The sequence below is a fragment of the Anabas testudineus genome, chromosome 18, assembly GCF_900324465.2.
Source record: "Anabas testudineus chromosome 18, fAnaTes1.2, whole genome shotgun sequence".
NCBI lineage: Eukaryota > Metazoa > Chordata > Actinopteri > Anabantiformes > Anabantidae > Anabas > Anabas testudineus.
The window spans coordinates 6,223,724-6,247,210 of record NC_046627.1 but is presented as its reverse complement, the minus strand read 5'-3'; the positions used below and the strand labels follow the sequence as shown (position 1 = coordinate 6,247,210).

The 23,487-nt window shown below is 43.1% G+C and overlaps 2 protein-coding genes and 1 long non-coding RNA gene across 3 annotated transcripts in view; all 3 read right to left on the bottom strand.

Annotated features, from left to right (window-relative positions):
* Positions 1-23,487, bottom strand: part of LOC113155808 (NACHT, LRR and PYD domains-containing protein 12-like) — a gene marked incomplete at its 3' end in the record, with an annotated part of 144,181 nt that overhangs the window by 93,171 nt on the left and 27,523 nt on the right.
* Positions 9,943-14,499, bottom strand: LOC113168151. Its single transcript, XM_026369155.2, has 2 exons — positions 10,292-14,499; positions 9,943-10,077 (listed from the first exon to the last, which is right to left on the bottom strand). The coding sequence occupies exon 1, from the start codon at positions 12,943-12,945 to the stop codon at positions 10,555-10,557; it is 2,391 nt and encodes a 796-aa protein (XP_026224940.1). The 5' UTR covers positions 12,946-14,499; the 3' UTR covers positions 9,943-10,077; positions 10,292-10,554.
* LOC117153080 lies at positions 21,375-22,361 on the bottom strand. The gene is made up of 3 exons (XR_004463509.1): positions 22,319-22,361; positions 21,574-21,856; positions 21,375-21,413 (listed from the first exon to the last, which is right to left on the bottom strand). It is a non-coding gene; the product is annotated as an uncharacterized LOC117153080 (long non-coding RNA).

Here is a 23,487-nt window from a genome sequence, read left to right as displayed (position 1 = left end):
TAGTGTCTGACACCTTCATGTTGCCGCCCCAGCAGACCACAGCATAGAGGATATACAATACAACTAACTGCAATCTCTCCTCTTCTCTTTCTCTCCCTCTCTCTTTTCCCTCTTCCTGTCTCTCTGTCGAGCTACACGTCGTTCCACCCTCTGCCCTCTGGACCTGTCTGACTCGTCCTGATGCCCAACTTCTGGCTGGAGATCTTGTCACCTGGATCCACCGTTTGCCCTTTGGGATGCGTTTGGAGACTGGATTGGTCACACGCTACCATGAAGTCGGTTTTAGCCTCGGCGGACGTCGGAAGCTTTTTCTCGGAGGTCTCGACTCGACACTCGATAGTCCAGGACTGGAACAAGTCTGCCTGTAATTAACTAACTGGACTCCACATTAACTTAAAGACATTAACTATTATATTGGACTGCCTGCCTACACAGCATGTAATCACCCATATGAGGATGGGTTCCCTGTTGAGTCTGGTTCCTGAGTCTCCTCACCAAGTACATCCAGCTCTGTGCTACAGACCACAGTGTCAGACACACAGTTCTGCAGGCAGACGTACTGTGTGCGGTTAGTGAGGTAGTCCATGATCCAGGAAATCAGGGGAATGTTAACCTGAATGTTTTTTAATTTCTCTCCCAGCAGTGAAGGCTGGATGGTGTTGAATGCACTGGAGAAATCAAAAAACATGATCATCACATGATCCAGTTCCGGCTCCAGTTCCCGTTCTGTTTCCGGTCTTTGAGATCGCTCCGGCTCCAGCCGTCACGGCCGCTCCAGTTCCGGTCACCACGACCACCTTGGCTCCAACTTCAGCTCCTGCTCCAGTTCCGGTCACCACAGCTCCAGTTCCTGTCTCAGCTCCACTTCCAGCCTTCGCAACTGCTCCTGCTCCAGTTCCTGTCACCGCTTCAGTTTCTGATTCAGTGCATGTTGCGGCAACATCTCCAGTCCCTGCTGCCACCACCTCAACTGCTCCAGTCCTGTCTCTGGGCGAGTCGACACCTTCAACTCAACACAACATCAGCATCAACATTGGATCTGAGGTGACTGTCCCTGCTAAGATTGCCAGAAATCTGGGGCTCATCATTGATGACCAGCTGACCTTCACGGAACACATCCCCACAGTCGCTAGGTCGTGTAGATATGCCCTCCACAGTATCAGAAAGATCAGACCCTATCTGACGGAGTACACAACCCAACTCATTGTACAGGCGTTGATCTTATCTCGTCTTGACTACTGCAATGCACTACTGTTGCATTAAGTTGGTCTTAACATCTGGAGCAGAGTTAATCCATCAGATTAGCTTTCTGGTTTCTTACAGGTTGTAAGATAATTACTAACATGAACTCAATCCAAGTTCATTTGCTCATTTTTTTCTAACACACTCAAATCAACATCATTGAGGCTATGATGACTTTTTAAAATAAGTTTAAACAGGTTCTGTTTCAACTCTAAGGTCATTTTAGAGGACAGACTTTACTAAATTATATTAAAACAAAATTCAATACAACAGCAGCACAATCTACATCCTACTTCCTTCTTCATGAGTCATAGTTGAATCAGCACCTCTCTGAAACAGTCTGAATAAAACTGAACACTGTCACCTTCCAGAGGGAGAATCTACAGTAACTATAAAAAGTCTTCACCTCCTTGAAAGTTTTCACCTGTTTTTCTTTTCCCAACATTGAATTTTGGTCAATCTGACTTTATCACTTTTTTAGAGCTGGGTGAACCTAATAAATTGGAGAATCATGAATACAGCAGCAAAGTACATGACGTTTTTATCACTTTTGACTTTGGATTAAAGAGGAGTTCAAGAGAAGAACAACAGTTAATCTGAACCTTTTCCTCTGAATGGACTTCTACACCCAGAACTCCAGCAGATAGACAAGACAAAAGACAGCGGGTCCAAAAATAAGACCCATTCTGGATCAGAGAACTGAACTAATGTTTTTTTAGATCATATGTGTCAAACTCACGGCCCGCGGGCCACATCCGGCCTGGCATGTAACTATATCCGGCCCACAAGATCATTTCTATATTATTGTTATTAATGGCGATATGAAGCAGTGATAACACAATAAACTACAGATCCCATAATGCAGCGCTTCAGCTGTCGAACACATTCCGCGTTAATCAAGTCTAGTTTATGATGCTGCAAGTTATTATGAAGCTGGTCCTCAGGATGCCAAGTAATGTTGAACCATATCACAAATACGCACTTTACTGAAAAACTGAGTTCTCACGGAGCTTTGGTGACTTTGACGAACAAGAAAATAATTTTGAGTTGCTTCTCAACCCATTTACCGTCGATGTGGAAACTGCACCTGTGCAGATTCAGATGGAGCTGATTGAGCTGCAGTGTAATGACTGAAGGTAAAGTAGGACACTGCAGGACCCGCACAGTTAATTCACTCCATTCCCGCAGAAATGTCCCAGCTCCGTCCACATGAGGCTCGAATTTAGACAGGATATATTTTTATAGAGAGCAAAATATAAGTTATTTAAGGTTTATGTTAAAAAAAGTTAAGTTTTAAAAGTTTTAGTGTGTTCAATAAATGTTTATCCTCTTCAGCCCGCGACCTAAAGTGTGTTTTGGATTTTCGCCCACTGTGCAAATAAGTTTGACAACCCTGTTCTAGATGTTTGAAACTCCTGAACATGGACACTTCAGTTCTTTTCTGACAAATCAATGTCAGATTTCAGTTTTTCTTCACCACTGTCTTATGTTGACATTTGCTCTGACACAGAGGAACACAGAGAGGGAACTGGACACTGAAAGACTTGAACTGTGGAAGATCTCCACTGGATTTAAGAAAGTCCGACTGTTGAAGCCTCATATGAACCTTAGCTACACATTAGAATCCATTTGGAACAGACTGTGGATTTTGGCTCCATCACTTCCACTGAAACGTCTTTAAGAAGAGATCTCTCTGTGTCCTGTATGAACAGTAGGAATGATCCCACATATTAAAACCTGGTTCAGTGGTCCCATGGACACCTGACTGCTGTTTGAAGACACACTAAACAGACCATGAAGATCTGGACCAAGACTTGATTCCTGTTTTCAGGAGAATCAGAAAATAAAGTTCAGTTTGAAACTCTTACCTTCTATCATCAGGTTGTTTAACATTAAAGGTAATAGGTTTCTCCATAGACCGGTCACTCTTCATGGAGACCCAGTCGGGTTCAGGAGAGTCTGGTCTCTGCTGCTTCATCCTGATACAAACCAACAAGTGACAAATGAAAAGTAGTTTGAAGCTGAAAACAGATGAACTGTGAGCAGACTGTCAGCAGCTGAAATGTTGGAAGCAGATAGAGAATCAGTAAGAAGACAGTGGATGAGGAACGTTCTCCTGTTCATCAACATGGAATCTGATGAAAGATGCTGCTTGATCTTAGTGGATGAGTTGACTGATCAGTGGTTGGACTCTTTGTTCACTAAGACAGTTCATAGTTCATCATTAGTTCTTCTAAAATCTTACTGAGGAGCTGAGTGACAGATGTGACAGTGAGTGGTAATAATGATGGAGCAGTGATTAGAGTGCTGAGCTCTGACATGGAGAAGAGTCATGGACAGTTAGAGATCCTCATCTCACCTCTGAGCTTTGGTCTGGCTCTCATGGTCCCCACACAGAGTGGTTTTAGAGGGAGGGACTCCCTCCTCTCTGTCCTCACACTGATCCATGCTGCTGAATCCACATCCACATCAGCTCACACACACTTTCTACCTTCATGTGGAGAGGAAACACAAATCATTGATGTGCAGTGAAAACTGAAATCCTCCTTTCCATCATTTCTCCTGGACAAAGATCAGCTGCTCCTCCACTGATTGGCTCTTCTTTCCTCTTTCATATCAGTGTCACTTGAATGCAGTCAGACAGCAGTGGGAGGCAGAGGAAGCTGCCATCAGCTGCTCTACTTCTACTATCAGTCCACTAGATGGAGGCATGAAGCTGCAGCCCAGCACACACAGGATGATGGACCAACATTTACACTCACTGACTCACAGAAGGACTGAGATCCACTGATTTGATCAGACACAATCTCTCTCTTGGTTCAGATCAAAGTGAACTACATGACAACAGTCAATCATCTCACTGACGTCAGAGTTTCTAACAACAGTCGCACAACTGAATGAAAACTATTGATGTCTCACTGTGGAAATACTCACTACTGTTCAAAGTACAAGTACTGCACTCTAAGTTAGACTGAAGTTAGTTCACCTTCAACTCTACTTCTACTTGATTCTATTGCTTCAAACAGTGAGAGAAGTTACAGACATTATTTCTGTGTAGACATTAGTTCAGAATTAGATCAGACTTACCAGTGTGTTCAGACCCAATATGAAGAATTCAGAAAAATGAAAGATGATTGATTTAGTAAATTCTGTCTCACTGTTCTGCTTCTTCCTCCTCAGATATCGTTCAGTGTTCATACGATCATGGTCCAGAAGTGATCAGGTTTCTTTTCTCGTGATGAGTTGGGAAGTTTCTTCCTCTTTCAGCGTCCAGTCACATGATTGGTTAAGTGGTCACTGGTTGGTCACACGACCTGAACTTCCTACTGCTGAGAGTAATGTTAATTTGTGGAATTACTTTAACAAGTGAGCAGCAGATTTCTGCTGTTTCTAGTGAAACAAACTAACAGTAGTTAGTGTGAACAGCATCAGAAAGAGGAAAACACAGACTAATGTTACTGACGTTAACTTTACATGAAGATAATTCACTGCAGCATGACCATCAGAGGAACTGAAACTAATCTTTAAACAGGAACCAGAGATTATAGGAGGAGGATGTGAAAGATTTAGTGCTGACAGCAGCTAATGTTTGACAAGAGTGAAAGAATAAACATGTAGAGTTACCATCACGACGTGTAAAAAACAAACAAGTAGAGCATAAACCTTTGTATAGAGTGGCCAAAATAGGATTTAATGTTTTATTCATGGACAAAGACTTAAAGCCATAAATAAATAATAAAAATAGCTGCTGTTTGATGAAAACATTATTAATTAATGATCAGCTTTAATGTGACTAATTTCCCCATCCAGCTGTTGAGTAGATAAGTGTGATACTGACTCTATGTGAACACAGATGTGATGAAACTGCTGTCAATACTGATCAATAGTCAGATTGTTGTTTCTGAACTGACTGATGGAGAAATAATCTGAGGATTTACTGCCCTCCAGTGGTCACACTGACTCACTACAACACTACATCACACTGAGATTCACACTGATCATCAGGATCAATATGTACTGATCAGTATTGATGTTCAGATGGGAGAACATTTGTGTTGGGATTCGGAAAACAGCTGCTTCACACATGTGGAGAGAAAAACAGCTGGAAGAAGCTGATGCTGAATTTTATTACAGCAAATTCAAATGTTCAATATGACACATCTGCATCCTCCAAGTGTTGGAGGGATTGTAGAGAAACTTCTTTTTACACAAACAGTTTCTTCCCTGGTCCACAAACCAAAGTCTTACCACCAAGTCTGGAACCAAGTCAACAATTTATTCCTGGATAGATACTAGATAAGTACAGCAGGTTACTGAGAAATGACCTCATATTGGTGTTTTCATAGGTTTGGAGCTGCCTTTAAGAACACCATTTCCCATGAGCCCTAGCTGTTTGTGGATTAAATGTCACAGCTGGTCAGAAGGGGCCGTCATGATGTTTTAACAAGAAGACAGAATTCAATTCAGTTAAACTGAACTGCATATAGCAGCAAATCACAGGAGAACTCATGTCAAGGTACTTTACAGTGTACGACACTTTACAAAATACAACAATCAACTATAGAGAATGATAGAAAAACCCAACAATCCCATCTGAGCAGCACTAGGAGACAGTGGAGAGGAACAACTCCCTTTAACTGAAGAAACGGTCAGCAGAACCAGGCTCAGGGTGGGCGGACATCTGTGTAGGATTAAAGGCAGTTTCCCCACAAACCTGCAGAGTGGGACTTGAACTTTGGCCTCTCATCAGTTTAAATCATGGAGTTAACATCAGTTAGTGACGTCTTGTCTGAGCCACTATTTGATATTTGAACCAACAACAGCGACGATTAGCAGTGAAGCTGCTGTTCAGATGTTTTCTACACTGAGTTCTGTTAACAACACAGATCATTTGGCTGCTTGGTGGAAACATACAACTACAGTTTGGTAATTATGGTTTCTGAGCTCCACCTGCAAAACGTCTGATCTGTAGAAAGGCTGACCTGTATTGTTGCCTCTGCAATAGACCCTCACTGGCCACCGAGTGCACGTATTCACCTTCAGACAGCAGGATCAGTAAACAGAGCTCATTAACCAGCTCTTATTGTTGGTCAGAAGATGCTGCTCAGGCCAGCTGAGAGGGGTTCTAGGCTACCTGTGACCATGATGGGATGACGGTGTTGCTGTGGTTGTGGCTGTAGCCTGTGTTAGTAGGACCCAAGTAAGGAGTGAGATAAAGTAAAAGGTTTATTTAAACCAAAGACAGTGAAGGTAAAATCCCTGTAAAAGAGGGCGAGAAAGGAAACAGTCCAAGTTCAGAATGAGTCAGAGTCAAACAGATATGTGTTAGAATAATAATATTAATAATAAAAATAATACAAAAGAAAAAGAGGAACTTTTCAAATAGTCTAAAATAATCATTGGGTCAAACGAATGCAGAAAATGAAGCAGACTAACAATTTCTAACAACCAGAGATTTCACGTGTTCTTCAGAGGGAATCGAAACATGTTTTATTGATATAAACTGGGAAAAAAGTATTTCTGTAAAATCTGTAACTCTGCTTTTTGTCTTTTATGTACGACCACAAGAGCTAACAGAGACGCCTGGAGACGATGCCAGTCTTTGGTGTGTGGATCCCCTCACTGGTGGTGTGGAGCAGACCAGACCTGAAGCCTGATCACTGTGTCTACTTTCACCGAGACCACTCACAAGAAAACTAGCAGCATCCGTCTTATTGTGGCCGAGTGAAGCTGAGAGATCCAGAGATGAAGGATGGAGAAGTGTCTTTGATTCTGCAGAGTGTCAACATCAGCCATGCTGGAACATATGGATGTGGAATTGGAGGGGGACAAGGAGAGGTGACCCTGAACTCATCAACACTGTGAACCTGAAGGTTGAAGACTCCGGTGAGTTTGTGGAGTTCAGTGTGTTTGTCTCTGGAACAGCAGTGAAGCTGCTTGGTGAACGTGAGGCTGTCCTATAACAGCAGAAAGCCTGTGTGGACGTTCCTCTGGTTAATGCTGCAGCTCAAACAAGCACAGTGGACGTTTGTGAAGTTCTGTGTAGCAGGAGAAGCTGGTGGAGCACTTTCTAAACACAAACTTAAACCACACGCAGTCGACTCTGTCTTCCTCCATAAAACCAGAAAGAATCTCTGTGTTTACATCACGTCACTGTACAAAGTGGTTCTGCTGTGTTTCATGTAGAGACAGTCTCCATCTAGTGTTCAATGCAGAGTAGTACACTCAGAATGACACAGGACAATGTTCAACAATATTCACAACAGAGTTGTTTCCATTTGAAAGACAGAATAGTAAATGTAAAGCTAACAGCTGAAGCTGAAATGTGACGTACTGATGTTGAATTTACAACAGGCACTAGTGGGCGTATAGACTTACTTTAAAGTTGGCGTTACACATATGAGAAGCTGACTGAGTGAACCAAAGTGAGACAGAGACAGCTCTGTGTGGGTTGAATAGAAATCATTATGTATTCAAAGACATTTCAATACACATGATTAAAGTTACATTACAGTTCAAATAACTTTCACCGACTCATTTACAGCTTGGTTCTGTTATTTTCTCCAACTTCAAGTTTCAAATTTTAACTTTCTCTTTACAGATTTATCTTTCAAATGGACAAAACATACCGTCTATTTCCAGATTCTATCTAACCCACAGTCACCCTGAATAAATACCTGACTTGTGTCCACTGATAATTGTCCACCGATAATGAACAAAATGACCAAATATTGATGATTTCAGGTTCTTCAATGGGAAAATTTGCTGCTTTTTTACAACAATAACTTTGATATTTGGGAGGTTTTTGGATTTTTAGTTGGATGAAGCAAAACATTATGAGAAGCTGTCTGATTTGACATATTGTACCTTTAAATCTGTGTCCTGGACTGATTTTTATTGAATGAATCAATGATGAGGATGAATGAAACATCACAGATCAGATGTTGGTGTTGATGAGACTTTGTAGAAAACAGCTGGAATGAGTGATGGGGTCAAAGTGCAGTAGATGATGTGACAGCTGATCCTCACAGCTGCTTTCTGCTCTGCAGGTCACACAACAACAAACATGGTGAACGGAGGAGATGAGGACGGAAACGGGCGAGGACGTGTTGGGCTGAGAGTCGACTTGGTGGTTGCTGCTTTGGTTCTTATCGTCTTTGTGATGTTTGTCATGAAGAAGATAGAGAAACAACAGTTCTGCTGCTGATGGAGCAAGTGACCAACAGCAGGTCTGAAACTAAAGTCCGACCTGTTTTGAACCTGACTGTAACTCAGAGAGCTTCACAGTCTGTCAGTCAGTGTGTTTACATGGACTCAAGTCACCTGGTCACTGGAAATCTGAGCAACACAAGAACACACAAAACCAAACAGTGGAGACAATAAAGGCTGGGAGTCGATGTGTCAGGGAGCTTTTCTTCAAACATTACAACACAGATACGACCAAAGTAGACGTGGCTTTAATCTATTTAACAACATCATATTAAATCCCTTTAAGTCCAAACACTGGTTTTCTCCTCTTTCTGTAGCCTGAAGCTTCACTTCCTGAGACGATGGTGAAGCTCAGTGTTTGACACACTCAGAACCTGCTGGATCGTTTGGGACTTAGAGAAACAACAACTCTGATCTGAGCCGCTTTTTAGAAGAACCTTATTATTTAATGTGACTTTAAACCTCAACATGAGTCTGTGTTTGCAGCAAGATGCCAGTGATTCCAGAAACACCACTGATCATCACTGTGTGTTCATGTTACTAGAAATCGGACAGATACACTATGACGATGACAAACACACATATCACTGCCTGCGTCATCACTGTTTTTGGTGAACTGGGTTTTTTTATTTCTAACTTTGTAATGTTTAATTTGTGCCTTTTGTGTTTTTGTTTGTCGCCAACTGAGCAAAAAGAAGAATCTTGGATTAGTTTCATTTTCCTTTAGATAAAGTTTGTGTTGTTTGATGCTGCTGAGCCGGTTCAGGTTCTTCTTCCAGCACAGTCTAGTTTCACAGTGAATAACTGGTGGAGAAAACTTTTAGCCGGCTGTTTTAATATGAGACAACACTTTTTATTTTTAATATGTTTGTTTTAAATAGATTCAAAATAGTTTCAGTCCTTTTATATTTTTTGTTTTTATGAATGATGTGTTCATATGTTTGTGTAGGTACAACTCTATCTCCTGAAAATTAAGTTCCTATATAGTTCATAATGTTTTGTACTAAATGTAATCATATAATCATTATGTTGTGGTGCTAAATATTTTTTGAATGAATGAAGCCTCATTTATTAATGGAAAGCAAGACACGGGGAGAAAGTTGGTTTTAATCAGTTCACTGTTTAAAACAGATTTTTCTTCTCACAATAATGTTTCTATAAACAGTTAAAGGGAAATTTAGTGTTTAAAATTGAGCTGAAGTCAAAAACTTTGACATAACTAAAGGGACGGAGCTTAGTGAAGAGTCAGTTCATCCTGAGACAGTCAGAGCAGAGAGCTGCTGGATAGTGATGGTAGATGAGGCCTCATGGAGTGTGGGGCTCATTCCTCTAACTGTGTTGAATCTGTGTTGGTGAATGGATTCATAGCAACATCTGCTGGATTTGAAAAATCAGTGCAGGAGACCTGGATAAAGAGTGAGGAGAGAAACTGAACTAGGTTCATTCATTCAGACATGTGGACACCAGCTGAGTGATGAATGGTCCTGTTGTCCTGCTCTCCTTGTGTGTATCTAACACAATTCAGCAGTAAGCCTAACTCCTTTCGGAAACATGTGCAGAGTCAGGATGTAGCGTCCATAGCTCCAATTTATTGCTCCAATAATGTCTCCAAAACAGAGTAAAAAACTGTAAAACAGAAAATAAACCTGTCCTTAGAACAGTCACAATATGGCTAAAATTAGCTCACATACACAAGAATTGCACATGGAGTAGTCACTGTATGGCACTTAACCAACGATCATTCAAACATCTAATTATCAACAAATACCCATTTTTCATGAATTTCTTTACACAAATAAAGATTCAATATTGTACTTCTTGTAAAAATGAAGCAACTTACAGATGATGATGTCAAAAGCATGAACACAAAGGGCAGATGTCAGCGGATGAACTTAAGTCCAAGTGCTTGCTGAGAGAAACTACAAGATGGCTGACTTCTTGTCACAACATCCTGTCTTTACCACACCTTCAAAGTAAAAGACCGCAAAATGTGGAATACAACTTGTTCTAATTATTACTCTGAACCTAATAAAAGGCAGAACACTCCCCGTCTGGTATGTGTGAGGATACCATACAAACCTACAAACATTATGCACAAAACATTTAGTCCTTTGTTGTCAGAAGAAGAACGATCTCTGTGACGGGCCGAAGAAACTTCTTCAGGTACCCATCCTTAGTTGTCTTGATCTCGATCTTGCGGACTTTTCCATCCCGTCCAGGAAAGGTTTTGGTGACAAGACCCATAGGCCAGTCGTTACGACAGGTTTGACTGTCTTTTAGCAGGACGATGTCTCCTTGTTCGATGTTGCGACTGGACTCTTGCCACTTGTGTCGAACTTGCAATGTGTGCAGGTATTCACGTTTCCAGCGACACCAGAACTGGTCTGCCAGTCGTTGCACTTGACGCCACTGTTGCTTGTACATGTCCTTCTCAGTGAACTCCCCAGGTGGAGGTGGCACACATTGCTTACGGGTGAGAAGCATGGCTGGGGTGAGTATCTGAGGTACTTCTGGGTCAGAGGAAACGGAGACCAGAGGTCTGGAGTTGATGATTGACATCACTTCTCCCATAAGAGTGCATAGGACTTCGTGAGTCAATCTAGAAGAGGGAGTGCGCGTTAACATTGAGTCCAAAATCCTCCTTGCAATTCCAATCATACGTTCCCACACCCCACCCTTATGGGAAGAGTGAGGCGAGTTGAAGTGCCATGAGCAGCCCTGATTGTTAGTGTATCTTTGAACGTCCAACTCCTTTTGCACTTTGTAAAACTGCAGCTCTTTGCAAGCTCCGACGAAATTAGTTCCACAGTCCGAGTGTAGCTGTTTGGAGGGGCCACGAATTGCAAAGAATCTTCTCAGGGAGTTTATGAAGGAAGAAGTGTCCATGGATTCCACAACCTCTATGTGGACTGCACATGTGCTCAAGCAAGTGAAGAGAACCGCCCAGCGCTTGTTCTTTGTCTCACCACCTCTTGTGCGTCTGGCGGTGACGAACCAGGGGCCGAAGACATCTACACCAGTGTATGTGAAAGGAGGTGAGATGCTCAGTCGCTCTTGTGGGAGGTCTGACATTTTTTGGCTCTCTCTTCTCCCACTGAGTTTTCGGCAGGAGACACATCCGTGCAAGATGCTGCTTATGCATCTTTTGCCACCAATCAGCCAAACGCCGGCAGCTCTTACAGCACCTTCAGTAAATGTGCGGCCTTGGTGCTCAACCTGCTCGTGATAATGTCTTATGAGGAGTGTAGACACATGGTGTTTGCCTGGCAAAATAACTGGATGTTTTTCCTTTTCATTCAGATCTGCTTGCTCGAACCTGCCTCCTATTCTCAACAATCCCTCTGGAGAGATAGCTGGATTCAATCTTGCCAATGGGCTTTTCTTGTTTACTTCCGCTCCCTTTGACAGTACTTTAAGTTCTTCAGGAAAGCACGCCTTCTGCACAGTGCATTGGATCACTGTGGTTGCCTTGTACAGCTCATCAACTGTGTGAGGTCTTTTACACTGGTGCCATCCACTACAACCAGTGGTGTTCTTGTTTGTCGACTTGAAGGACTGTGCCACGTGAATAAGGGTTGCAACTGCTCTTTGCAGTGATTTCCAGGAGGAGAATCTTTCAAATCTTTTAGGATTGAGTGACTCATCGTTGTGGCTTGTTATGCAACTTGTTACGTGTGGTCTGATGTCAACGTCAGAGTCCGGGTCCACAAGCTCAAATACTTGGTGCTGGTCGCTTACTGTGTGCGGTTTGTACAAGAAGGCTGGGCCTGTGAACCAGTTAGTTTTAGTGAGGAGCGAGGCTTGAACAGATCTGGAAGCGTGGTCGGCAGGGTTATCCTCGGTGGGCACGTACCGCCACTGTTTCGGCTCTGTGGACTGGCGAATCCTCTGAATCCTGTTGTGGACATACACGTAGAAACGTTTGGACTGGTTGTGTATATATCCCAGCACCACTTTGCTGTCACAATAAAGTGTGACTGCGTTCAGAGGGAGATCGATCTCTTGCACAATGAGTTCTGCCATTTCCACAGCCAGTACCGCTGCACAAAGCTCTAGTCTGGGTATGGTGGGTTCGTTTACGGGAGCAAGTCTGGCTTTCCCTAAAATGAAACCCACGTGAACTCGACCATCTTCATCTGTGGTTTTGAGATATGCTACTGCACCAATAGCTTTTGTGGAAGCATCGGAGAAGATGCAGATTTCTCTTTGCTTAGCTCCGGAAGGAGAGGTGGGGGTGTAAGCACGAGGAATATGAAGGTGTTCAAGTTCCTGTAGCGAGTCCCTCCATGTTCTCCACGCTTCATGTTTGTCTTGGGGAAGTGGAGCGTCCCAATCTGTTCCCTCTAATGTGAGTTCTCGTAACAGAGATTTTCCTCGAATAGTCACAGGGGCAACGAACCCGAGAGGGTCAAAGAGACTGTTTATGGTGGAGAGGACTCCTCGACGTGTGAATGGCTTGTCGCTGATGGATACTTGAAAGGTAAAGGTATCCATTTTAACTTCCCAGCTCAGACCAAGACTTCGCTGTGCAGGGACCGTTTCTGCCCCTAAGTATAGCTCTTTAATGTCATTGGCATGGTCCGGTCTCCGGTCGGAAACGCTTGCAATACTCTGATGCTGTTAGATGCAATCTTGTGGAGTCGCAGGTTAGACTCTGAGAGGGAAGCCTGGGTTTTTTGTAACAGAGTAATAGCTTCTTGCTCAGTGGGTGTCGAGACAAGTCCGTCATCTACGTAAAACTCACGCTCCACGAAGTGTCTGGTGTCTGACCCGTACTCCTGTTCTCCACTTATTGCTGCTCTTCTGAGGCAGTACGTGGCCACGGCTGGAGAAGGGCTATTTCCGAACACATGGACCCTCATCCTATACTCGACAATGCCCTTGCTGGGGTCATTATCTCGAAACCAAAGGAAACGTAGGTAGTCTCTGTGGTCTTCTCTCACAATGAAACAATGAAACATTTGTTCAATGTCTGCCATCACAGCTACTCTTTCCCTCCTAAATCGAATGAGGACACCCAAGAGGCTGTTGCTGAGGTCTGGTCCGGTAAGCAGGATGCTATTCAGGGAGATGCCGTTGCATTTTGCACTAGAGTCAAACACAACTCTGATTTTCTCAGGTTTTTTGTGATGATAGACTCCAAACGATGGCAAATACCAACACTCCTTTCCGTCCGGCAGTGGAGGTGCTGGCTCCGCATGGTTGTTGTCGAATACCTTTTGCATGAAGGCAACATACTGCTCTTTCATCTTTGGCTTGCGCTCTAGTGTGCGTTGTAGTGAAGAGAGACGTGTCATGGCTTGGTTTCGATTGTTTGGCAGAGGAGGTCTCGGTGACCTGAAGGGGAGAGGGGCGACCCAACTGTTGGACTTGTCCTGAAAAACCTGTTCATCCATTACTTTGAGGAACTGTTCGTCTTCTATTGAGAAGGCACGCTTGTCATCGTTTGGAGTTCTCACAAAGACTGTGAGGCCGAGAGTGTCGGTGTCCATAGTACCATTACTGCAAATGTGAATGGATCCATTCACTCGACTGGGGCTGATTGCTTGTTTGAGACGGATGCGGTTCATGCAGGGTTTGAAAAGAGTGGGTCTGCCATCTTCTAATACGTTTGTTTTGCTGCTACAAACTGTTGGCTTATGGACCTTCCCCAAACACACATCACCAACCAATACCCATCCAAGGTCTAGTCTTTGAGCAAAGGGTGTATCACCAGGGCCTTTAATCTGTTGTCTCACCTTGTGAGCGCGGAGAATGTCACGGCCTAAAAGAAGAATGATCTGGGCATCGTCGTCCAGAGCTGGGATTTTCTTAGCAAGATCCCTGAGATGAGGATAGTGGAGAGCAGCCTCCGGTGTCGGTATTTCCTCACGATTGTCTGGTAAATCGTCACATTCAATTAGCTCTGGGAGTGAAAGGCCAATACCACCATTAGCTGCTTCGACCTGGAATCCCGTTGCCCTCCTGCCAGATGTTGTAGTGAGGCCTGCACAGGTTTTTAGCGTGTAGGGGTATGCGTTAACTTTGATCTTAAACGCCTCAAAAAACTGTGACCGACAAGAGATCTGTTGCTCTGGTCATCGAGCATTGCATACATTTTTACAGCTTTTTCAGGGTGGTCTTTGGGGTAGACTTTGACGAGACAGATTTTTGAGCAGGATTTTGACTTGATTTTGTTTCCATGGACCTCTGTGCACAAAGGGCCGATAACTGTAGAAGCCGAAGTATCCTGCGTCCCTTGCTCCCCGCCATCATCTTGTGAGGGATTTGAATGTTTGCTTGCCCATTTGGGTGGACCAGGGTGGAGAGCTGTTATGTGACTTTCACTGTCGCACTCATCACATTTCAGCATGACTTTGCAGTCGCGAGCTAGATGAGAAGAGGACGAGCAACATCTAAAACAGATGCCTTGTTCCCTTAAGTAAGTCTTTCTTTCTTCCAGAGTCTTTAATCTGAAGCCACGGCACTTTTTTAGGGGGTGTGGCTTATTATGGATAGGGCACTGTTTGGTTATGTCGTCTTTTGATGCTGTTTCGCTTAGAGTTGTGACATTGGTGACCTTAGTTTTGTGCACTGAGATTGCAGTTCTGGGATTGGTACGTTTAGAAAGTGTGCGTTCTGTCTGGAGGTTGTTTACTGCAGGCGTGAAACTGGGATCGTTTCTGGTTTTAGCTTGATAACAGACGAAAGAGGTGAAATAGGAGAATGGTGGATAACTGACCTGATAAGTTTCTTTGTAATTTGATCCTTGAGCAAGCCACTTCTCTTGTAAGTTATATGGCAACTTCTCCACAATGGGTTTTATGCCACGTGCGGTGTCCAGGTACGCCAAGCCTGACAAGTAGCCATCCTCCTTAGCTGAAAGTAGCTCGTTTAAGAGATCTCCCAGCTCCCTCAACTTGTGATTGTCCTTATTTGTGATCTTGGGAAAGTTGTCAAGCTTTGTAAAAAGAGCACTCTCTATCACTTCTGGAGCCCCGTAACATTCGTCAAGTCTTTTCCATACTGATTTCAATGCAGCTACTGGATTAGCTAGATTGACTGCTCTTAGACGTTTGACGTGCTCGGCTGATTCCTTCCCAAGCCATTTTGAGAGTAGGTCCAGCTCCTCACTTGCTGTTAGATCTAAGTCTCTGATTGTGTTGGAAAAGGAAGACTTCCATGCTCTGTACGTTTCTGGATGGTCGTCGTAGTGTGAAAGGCCCGTGCTGACGAGCTCTTTTCGTGCTAGATATTTTGCCATGTCCATAAAGGCTGAAGACTCTGGAACACTTGTGTGAACCGTATCCATGTACTTTGGTGAATCTCCCCTGGGATTAGGACTGTTGGGCTCAGATTCTTTGCTGATTCGGGAGTGACTTCGAGTAGCGGGTTGAACAGATGGATTGTAGCTGATTCCCATCTGGTGAGCATGTGGGGAACCTGGTCTGTACTCATTTTTTGGTAGAACATGCCAGGAGTTTTTGACAATATATTCTTTTCCCCTGTAAACAAGCGGTGATGGAAGATTGCGGCGAGGCTCAATAGACTGCTCCAATGGCTCTGGCAAGTGGGCTGATTCAGGGTGTTTGTGATAACAAGCATTTTGGTTTTGAATGTAGTCGCTAACACGGTCATGTGCATTTTGAAGTGACCTGGGATAACTTTTCCTGCTACGCACCTCTTCATCCTCTAGCTCCGCTGCTGCTTCCAATGCTTCTGCTTGGGCGTTAGTGGCTGCAGCCTCTCTTTCATACTTCAGTACTTCTAGATTGGCCTCAAGCTTAGCTTTTTCAACTTTAATACTTTTCTCTTTTTCTGCAAATGCTGCACGTGCACGGGCAGCCTCTGCTACAGCTCTGGCCTTTGCTGCTGCAGCACTCACGGATGATCTACTCGAACTGGCACTTTTACGACTTCCTACTGATGCTCCATCTTGAAATGGTTCATCCATGTTTGAGGTTATCTAGCTGCCGTGTTGTTGTTAGCTAGTTGCGTATCATCTTTTTTTACTGTCCTGCTCTCCTTGTGTGTATCTAACACAATTCAGCAGTAAGCCTAACTCCTTTTGGAAACATGTGCAGAGTCAGGATGTAGCGTCCATAGCTCCAATTTATTGCTCCAATAATGTCTCCAAAACAGAGTAAAAAACTGTAAAACAGAAAATAAACCTGTCCTTAGAACAGTCACAATATGGCTAAAATTAGCTCACATACACAAGAATTGCACATGGAGTAGTCATTGTATGGCACTTAACCCACGATCATTCAAACATCTAATTATCAACAAATACCCATTTTTCATGAATTTCTTTACACAAATAAAGATTCAATATTGTACTTCTTGTAAAAATGAAGCAACTTACAGATGATGATGTCAAAAGCATGAACACAAAGGGCAGATGTTAGCGGATGAACTTAAGTCCAAGTGCTTGCTGAGAGAAACTACAAGATGGCTGACTTCTTGTTTACCACACCTTCAAAGTAAAAGACCGCAAAATGTGGAATACAACTTGTTCTAATTATTACTCTGAACCTAATAAAAGGCAGAACACCTGTTTAGAATAAAGTGCTGACTGAATGAAAGAGAAGTGGATCAATTCTAATTCATCTGAATAGAACCACAATAATATGACTCTGTGTCCTGTCTCATGGTTTGACTGTTGTTTCCAGACCTCCCAAGCGGGGCCTGTTCCAGCTGCAGGTGTCATCACACTTACTGATTCCAGACCACACAGAGTATCTGGGACTCTTCTTAGGAGCTTCTCTCTGAGTTCTGCTACAGTCTGTGTGCTTATATTTGAGGCTTTACGTTGAAGTGCATGCTGCAGCATTTGGATCATGGGAATGACCTTGGATCCAGAGACTCTTTTTTCTTCAGACAGCTCCACTGTAGCTGGATTGAAAGGAGCGAGCACGCTGAGAGCTTCTCCTCTGATTTCATGGTGTTCAGCAGTAAGTGGAGTGATATCTGTTTTTAAAGAGGCCACAGATTCCCACACTGGCTCCTTTTGGTCCTTCATTCTTCCAGCATGTGGTCTGAGCTGTTCCATTGTGTTGGAACCACTTCATGATATGAACTTATTAATAATAAAGTAAAGGTTTTAAAGTTTTAGTGAGAATTTCAACATACCTGAGTTCATCACTGGAGTATTTACAGCTTCTTTATTTTCATGTCGTGCTCTGTAACGTCTCAGCATTGATCCTGTTTATGTACAGACAGCTCTGTGGAGCAAAGTCCACATTTGACCTGCAAATAAAATCTAAAGTTAATTCACATGAAAATAATTTAAACAAAGAGTCACTCAGAAAATAACTGGAACATGATGAACTGAGTAAAAGTGGAAACAGGAAAAAGAACATTTACCTTATTTGGTGTTATAAGATCAAAATGTCCTGTTTCTTGATGTTTCTATAATATCACACACAAACAGAACCAAACTAAAAAAGTCTCCTGTTTTTCTTTTAGCATGAATCAAAATGAGTCCAAAGTTTCCTCTATTTTGACACAGTAGCCATGTGGTTTTTCCTAAAGTGGGTTTCGCTCTTTGTGCTTTAAACAACAGACAGAGTTCACTGAGACCAGAATCTAACTGTAAAAACATTTTAATTCTTTCAAGGGAGCAGTAGTTACAATCACAATGAGCTTCAGATACAAGTGCTGCTGCTCAGAGAGTCCATCTCCCACAGGCCTTTAATATCAGTACAGAACATTTGAAAGACAAAGATACATGAACATGTTTCACTTACATATGTTTCATTGAACGGTGGTATGTTCCTAGGGAGTATGTGGGGGTGAAGCACATTCAGGGCAGGTTACACAGTTCATCTGTTTCCAACAGTTAGTTAAGACTCCTGACATGATCTTTTTATGGTGACACAGGAACACAGCAGCTGCATTGTGTAATGTATAAGAATCACATTTTCTATCATTTTCCTCCTGTTTATTTACAATCAAGAGTTCATAATAAAACATCATCAACAAAAATGTAAAACAAATAAGTAATTAGATGGAAGAACTGGATAAAAAACAAATAAATGTAAAATAAGGATGATCTGTGTTTCTTTGTAACTACGTCAGTCCCACACCACTTCTCTCCACTTTCAGTGTGGACATCATTGTTCATTACACATCAGATCACAGAAGAGAGAAAAGAACAGGAGGCAATAAGACAACAACAAGCATCAAGAACATTGGGCAGATGAACTGGATTCTGGAGATGTACAGCTCCAGGCCATCTCTACATGAGACATGGGATGCAGCAGCATCCACACAACACAAGTAAAGCCCCTGCTACTGCTAAAGATACCAAAGAAGAAGCAAGTCCTGCATGCATACATTTTAGAAACATCAGGTCACTGGCAGAAGGGGGGAGGTGACCAAGAATGGTCTTGATGCTGCACATGCAACATAATTAGATACGTAGCTTCTTAAGCAGTAAACTATGGAACAAATTCAACCTAGGAAGCATATGTCCTCCTGTCTATGCATTCTGTCATCACTAACGCTTTCTCCTGTCCTATCACTCTCTTCATTATATGTTGTTTTTCAGTACTATTAGTCTGCTCTCTTGGAGTTATATTCTCGTGCCACAATATGGATGTAACAATCAACAAAACCATGACAACTATGTGAATTTCAACCCATATCAAGGTGGACTCTTCTATTTCCATGATAGCGTGACCTGAGATGTGTCTAAGTCCCTAAAGTCCCAGAGGTATTGTTGGTTTCTTCACTGGTTTGAGACGAGTGTCCCCTGTTGTAATGCACTCCCCTTTGCAGCCAGACTTTTACCTTGGGATTGTTGGACTCCCCTGGTTACTCTCTAAACAGTAAAGTGTAGCACTGTAAACAATATTAGTTAGATTAGTAGAGAATCATGGCCCAATTAAAAAAAAAATATTTGAGTTAAATTGCATCAAATGACATCCAGATTTTTATATCAGACACACAACATTGTAAAGAACTCTGCCATGTTGCATGGTCCATGAGTGCGATAGAGCAATACAACTGTGTGTCATCTATAAGCGTAATAGTGGAATAAATTACTACATCTGCATAAAAACATCTGAGGGCAGCACTAAACACAGTATTAAAACACTAAAACAGAACATTTACCATAGTCAACATTTATGAAAAGGTCAATGATAACAAGTAGAAGAGTTATCTCTGTTAGCTGACTAGCTTATTATGTTGGTAACTATATGATTGATTGAACCAAGGTAAGTTCTTGCCCTGACCTTCAATTTTTTGAAGGTTTTCAGTGTTGTCATGTTTCATTCTCAGCTTCTTGAACATCAACACAAAAACTCTTCTTCCACTTGGACACTTTGGATTTTGCAAGTTAGTTTATGTTTGGTGTGAGGTTCGAGCCGCATGTAGACGGAGCTGGGGCATTTCTGTGGAAATGGAGTGAACAAACTGTGCAGCCCTGCAGTGTCGTACTTTGCCTTCAGTCATTACACTGCAGCTTAATCAGCTCCGTCTGAATCTGCACAGGTGCAATTTCCACATCAAAGCAAAATAATTTTTTTGTTCGTCAAAGTCACCAAAGCGCAGTGCGCTCAGTTTATCAGCAAAATGCGTATTTGGGAACACCGTTGTGCCGACTTGGTTTAACATAACTTGGCATCACTGGGCTACCTTGGCAAAAACCTGCAGCATCATAAGCTAGATTTGATTAACATGGGAAGTGTTCGGCAAGGCAGATGAAGCGCTGCATTAGGGGATCTGTGCCTTATTATGTTACAATTACAAGCCGGGTCAGATGTGGCCTGCGGATCTTGAGTTGGACACATATGCTGTAGATGAACCAGCAGCACTTACAGATACAGTCCACAACAACAGTGAGTCCACTCCTGGTCAGTATCACTAAAATGTCAAGTCACTTCAAATCGTCACCATTTCAGGAGATCTGACTTTAGTTGGACTCATTTAACTCCAAATATAGATGATTGGAGAACAAAAGTTAGGAAACTTTCCTTCATGAAATTCATGGACGTGTTTGACTTGAATCTTTGGTCTTGTTGGGTCATTTGTGCTGACGTCACTATGAACAGCAGCACTGATGTCTAATAATGTCAGTGGATCAAAAAGAGAGAGAGAGAAAAGACAGAAAAAGACTTCAGAACAAGTCCTCAACATCTGGATCCTGGAATAATCAGAGCTTCATCTTTAAAGGACTGGAAGAGAAACAAGTTTACAAGGAATCATTTAGAACTGGTTCAAGAAGAAACTGATTGAATCCATGAATCTGAAAACGTGTGTGTGAGTGAAAGAGACAGACATGTACAGACTGAACTATCTGTTCAACAGAGACGACGTTTCTCTGACAGGACGACACTCTCAGTACTACACTGAACACAGAGACACTGAGGAACCAGGCCAGAGTCCAAACCCAGGATAAAGAGGTTCAGTGAATGTGGTGTTGAAGGTGTGGAGGTGGATCAGTTTGTCAGAGGAGACACTGTAGAAGGACAGAGTCCCAGCAGGACAGTCCACATACACTGATACTCTGTTAGAGACGGAGGAGGAGATGGATGTTCTTATGTTATTGTGATAGACAGAGTAACCATCATCATCATCATCATCATCATCATCATCATCATCATCGTCGTCTTCGTTGTCGTCGTCGTCGTCGCCGTCGCCGTTGTCGTCTTCGCCGCAATCACCGCCGCCGTCATCATCAGAGCAGAACAGACTCCAGGACTGATCGCTCCTTCCAAACTCACAGTCTTCACTGGCTCCTCTCCTTCTGATTCCTCTGTAACTCACTGATATATCAACTCCTCCGCTCCACTCGACCTCCCAGTAACAGCGACCAGTCAGACCATTACTACACAGCAGCTGAGGCCAATAGTCAAACCTGTCTGGATGATCAGGATATGACTGATACTCCTCCACATATGTCACCTTCCTGTTGTTGTCAGACAGTCGTAGTTCTTTGCTCACTGTGTTTGTGTCGATGGTGAGTTGACAGAAATCTGATGGAGAGAACAAGACACAATCCAGCTGCAGTTATTAATCTATCATCAGTTTGATGAGGACTCATGACATCAGGGATTTGAATGAGTGATGTGACAGTTTGAAGATGGATGAATGTTGCTGCTTTGTTTTCATCAGTCTCATTAAAAACACACTTACACTTCCTCAGACGGACTCCACCAGGCTGCTCCTGTGACTGACCTTTGTTATGCTTCATTTTCTGAAAAATCACCTCCTTCACCTCCAGAACTTTATCACTGTACATCTCGACCATTAAATCCACTGTTTCTCGCCTCACTGCTTTCTCCAGTTTGGACTTTTTGATGTTTTGTAAACCATCTGGTAACTTTGCATTCTGCAGATACCACTGGAAATCTTTAAGTTCCTCTTCTCCCAAATCCTCCAACATGTGCAGTAGCTCCTCCTTTACAGAATTCTCCATCTGTGAAACAAATCAGAGGTCATTTTAAAAGAGACAAATAAGGTTCAACATGTCACATCTGATCAAGTGGACAGGAGTACAAGGAAGCACAGCGTAGAGTGAAGAGGGAGGTGGCAAAGGCCAAACAGAAAGCTTACGATGAGCTGTATGACAGGTTAGACACAAAGGAAGGAGAGAAGGACTTGTACAGGCTAGAAAGACAGAGAGATAGAGATGGGAAGGATGTGCAACAGATAAGGGTGATTAAGGACAGAGATGGAAAGGTGCTAACAACCCAGGAGAGTGTGCAGAAAAGATGGAAGGAGTATTTTGAGGAGCTGATGAACGAGGAAAATGACAGGGAAAGAAGGGAGGAAGATATGAATGTTGTGGAGCAGGAAATAGAAGAGATTGGAAAGGATGAGGTTAGGAAGGCTTTGAAAAGGATGAAGAGTGGAAAGGGTGTTGGTCCTGATGACATACCTGTGGAGGTGTGGAAGTGCTTAGGAGAGACAGCAGTGGAGTTTCTAACCAGTTTGTTCAATAGGATTCTAGAGAGTGAGAAGATGCCTGAGGAATGGAGGAGAAGTGTTCTGGTTCCGATCTTTAAGAACAAGGGTGACACGCAGAACTGCAGCAACTATAGAGGAATAAAGTTGATGAGCCACACAATGAAGCTGTGGGAAAGAGTAGTGGAAGCCAGGCTTAGAAAGAAGGTGGAGATTTGTGAGCAGCAGTATGGTTTCATGCCCCGTAAGAGCACCACTGATGCTGTTTTTGCTTTGAGAATATTGATGGAAAAGTACAGAGATGGTCAGAAGGAGCTGCATTGTGTCTTTGTAGATTTAGAGAAGGCGTATGACAGGGTGCCGAGGGAGGAGCTGTGGTACTGTATGAGGTCGTCGGGAGTGGCAGAGAAGTACGTCAGACTAGTTCAGGACATGTATGAGAGAAGTATGACGGTGGTGAGATGTGCTGTAGGTCAGACAGAGGAGTTCAAGGTGGAGGTGGGACTACACCAAAGATCAGCTTTGAGTCCCTTCTTGTTTGCTATGTTGATGGACAGGCTGACAGATGAGGTCAGACAGGAATCTCCCTGGACAATGATGTTTGCGGATGACATTGTGATTTGCAGTGAGAGTAGAGAGCAGGTGGAGGAACAGCTGGAAAGGTGGAGGTTTGCTCTGGAAAGAAGAGGCATGAAGGTCAGTCGTAGTAAGACAGAATACATGTGTCTGAACGAGAGGGATCAAGGTAGAAATGTTAGGTTACAGGGGGCTGAGGTGAAGAAGGTGCAGGAGTTTAAGTACTTGGGTTCAACAGTTCAGTGTGATGGAGAGTGTGGAAAAGAGGTGAAGAGGCGAGTGCAGGCAGGTTGGAGCGGGTGGAGGAAAGTGTCAGGAGTGTTGTGTGACAGAAGAGTGTCAGCAAGACTCAAAGGAAAGGTGTACAAGACAGTGGTGAGACCAGCTCTGCTCTATGGGTTAGAGACGGTAGCAGTGATACAGAGACAAGAGGCTGAGATGGAGGTAGCAGAAATGAAGATGTTGAGGTTCTCCTTAGGAGGGACCAGGTTAGACAGAATAAGGAACGAGTACATCAGAGGGACGGCTCACGTTGTCTGTGTTAGCGACAAAGTCAGAGAGGCCAGA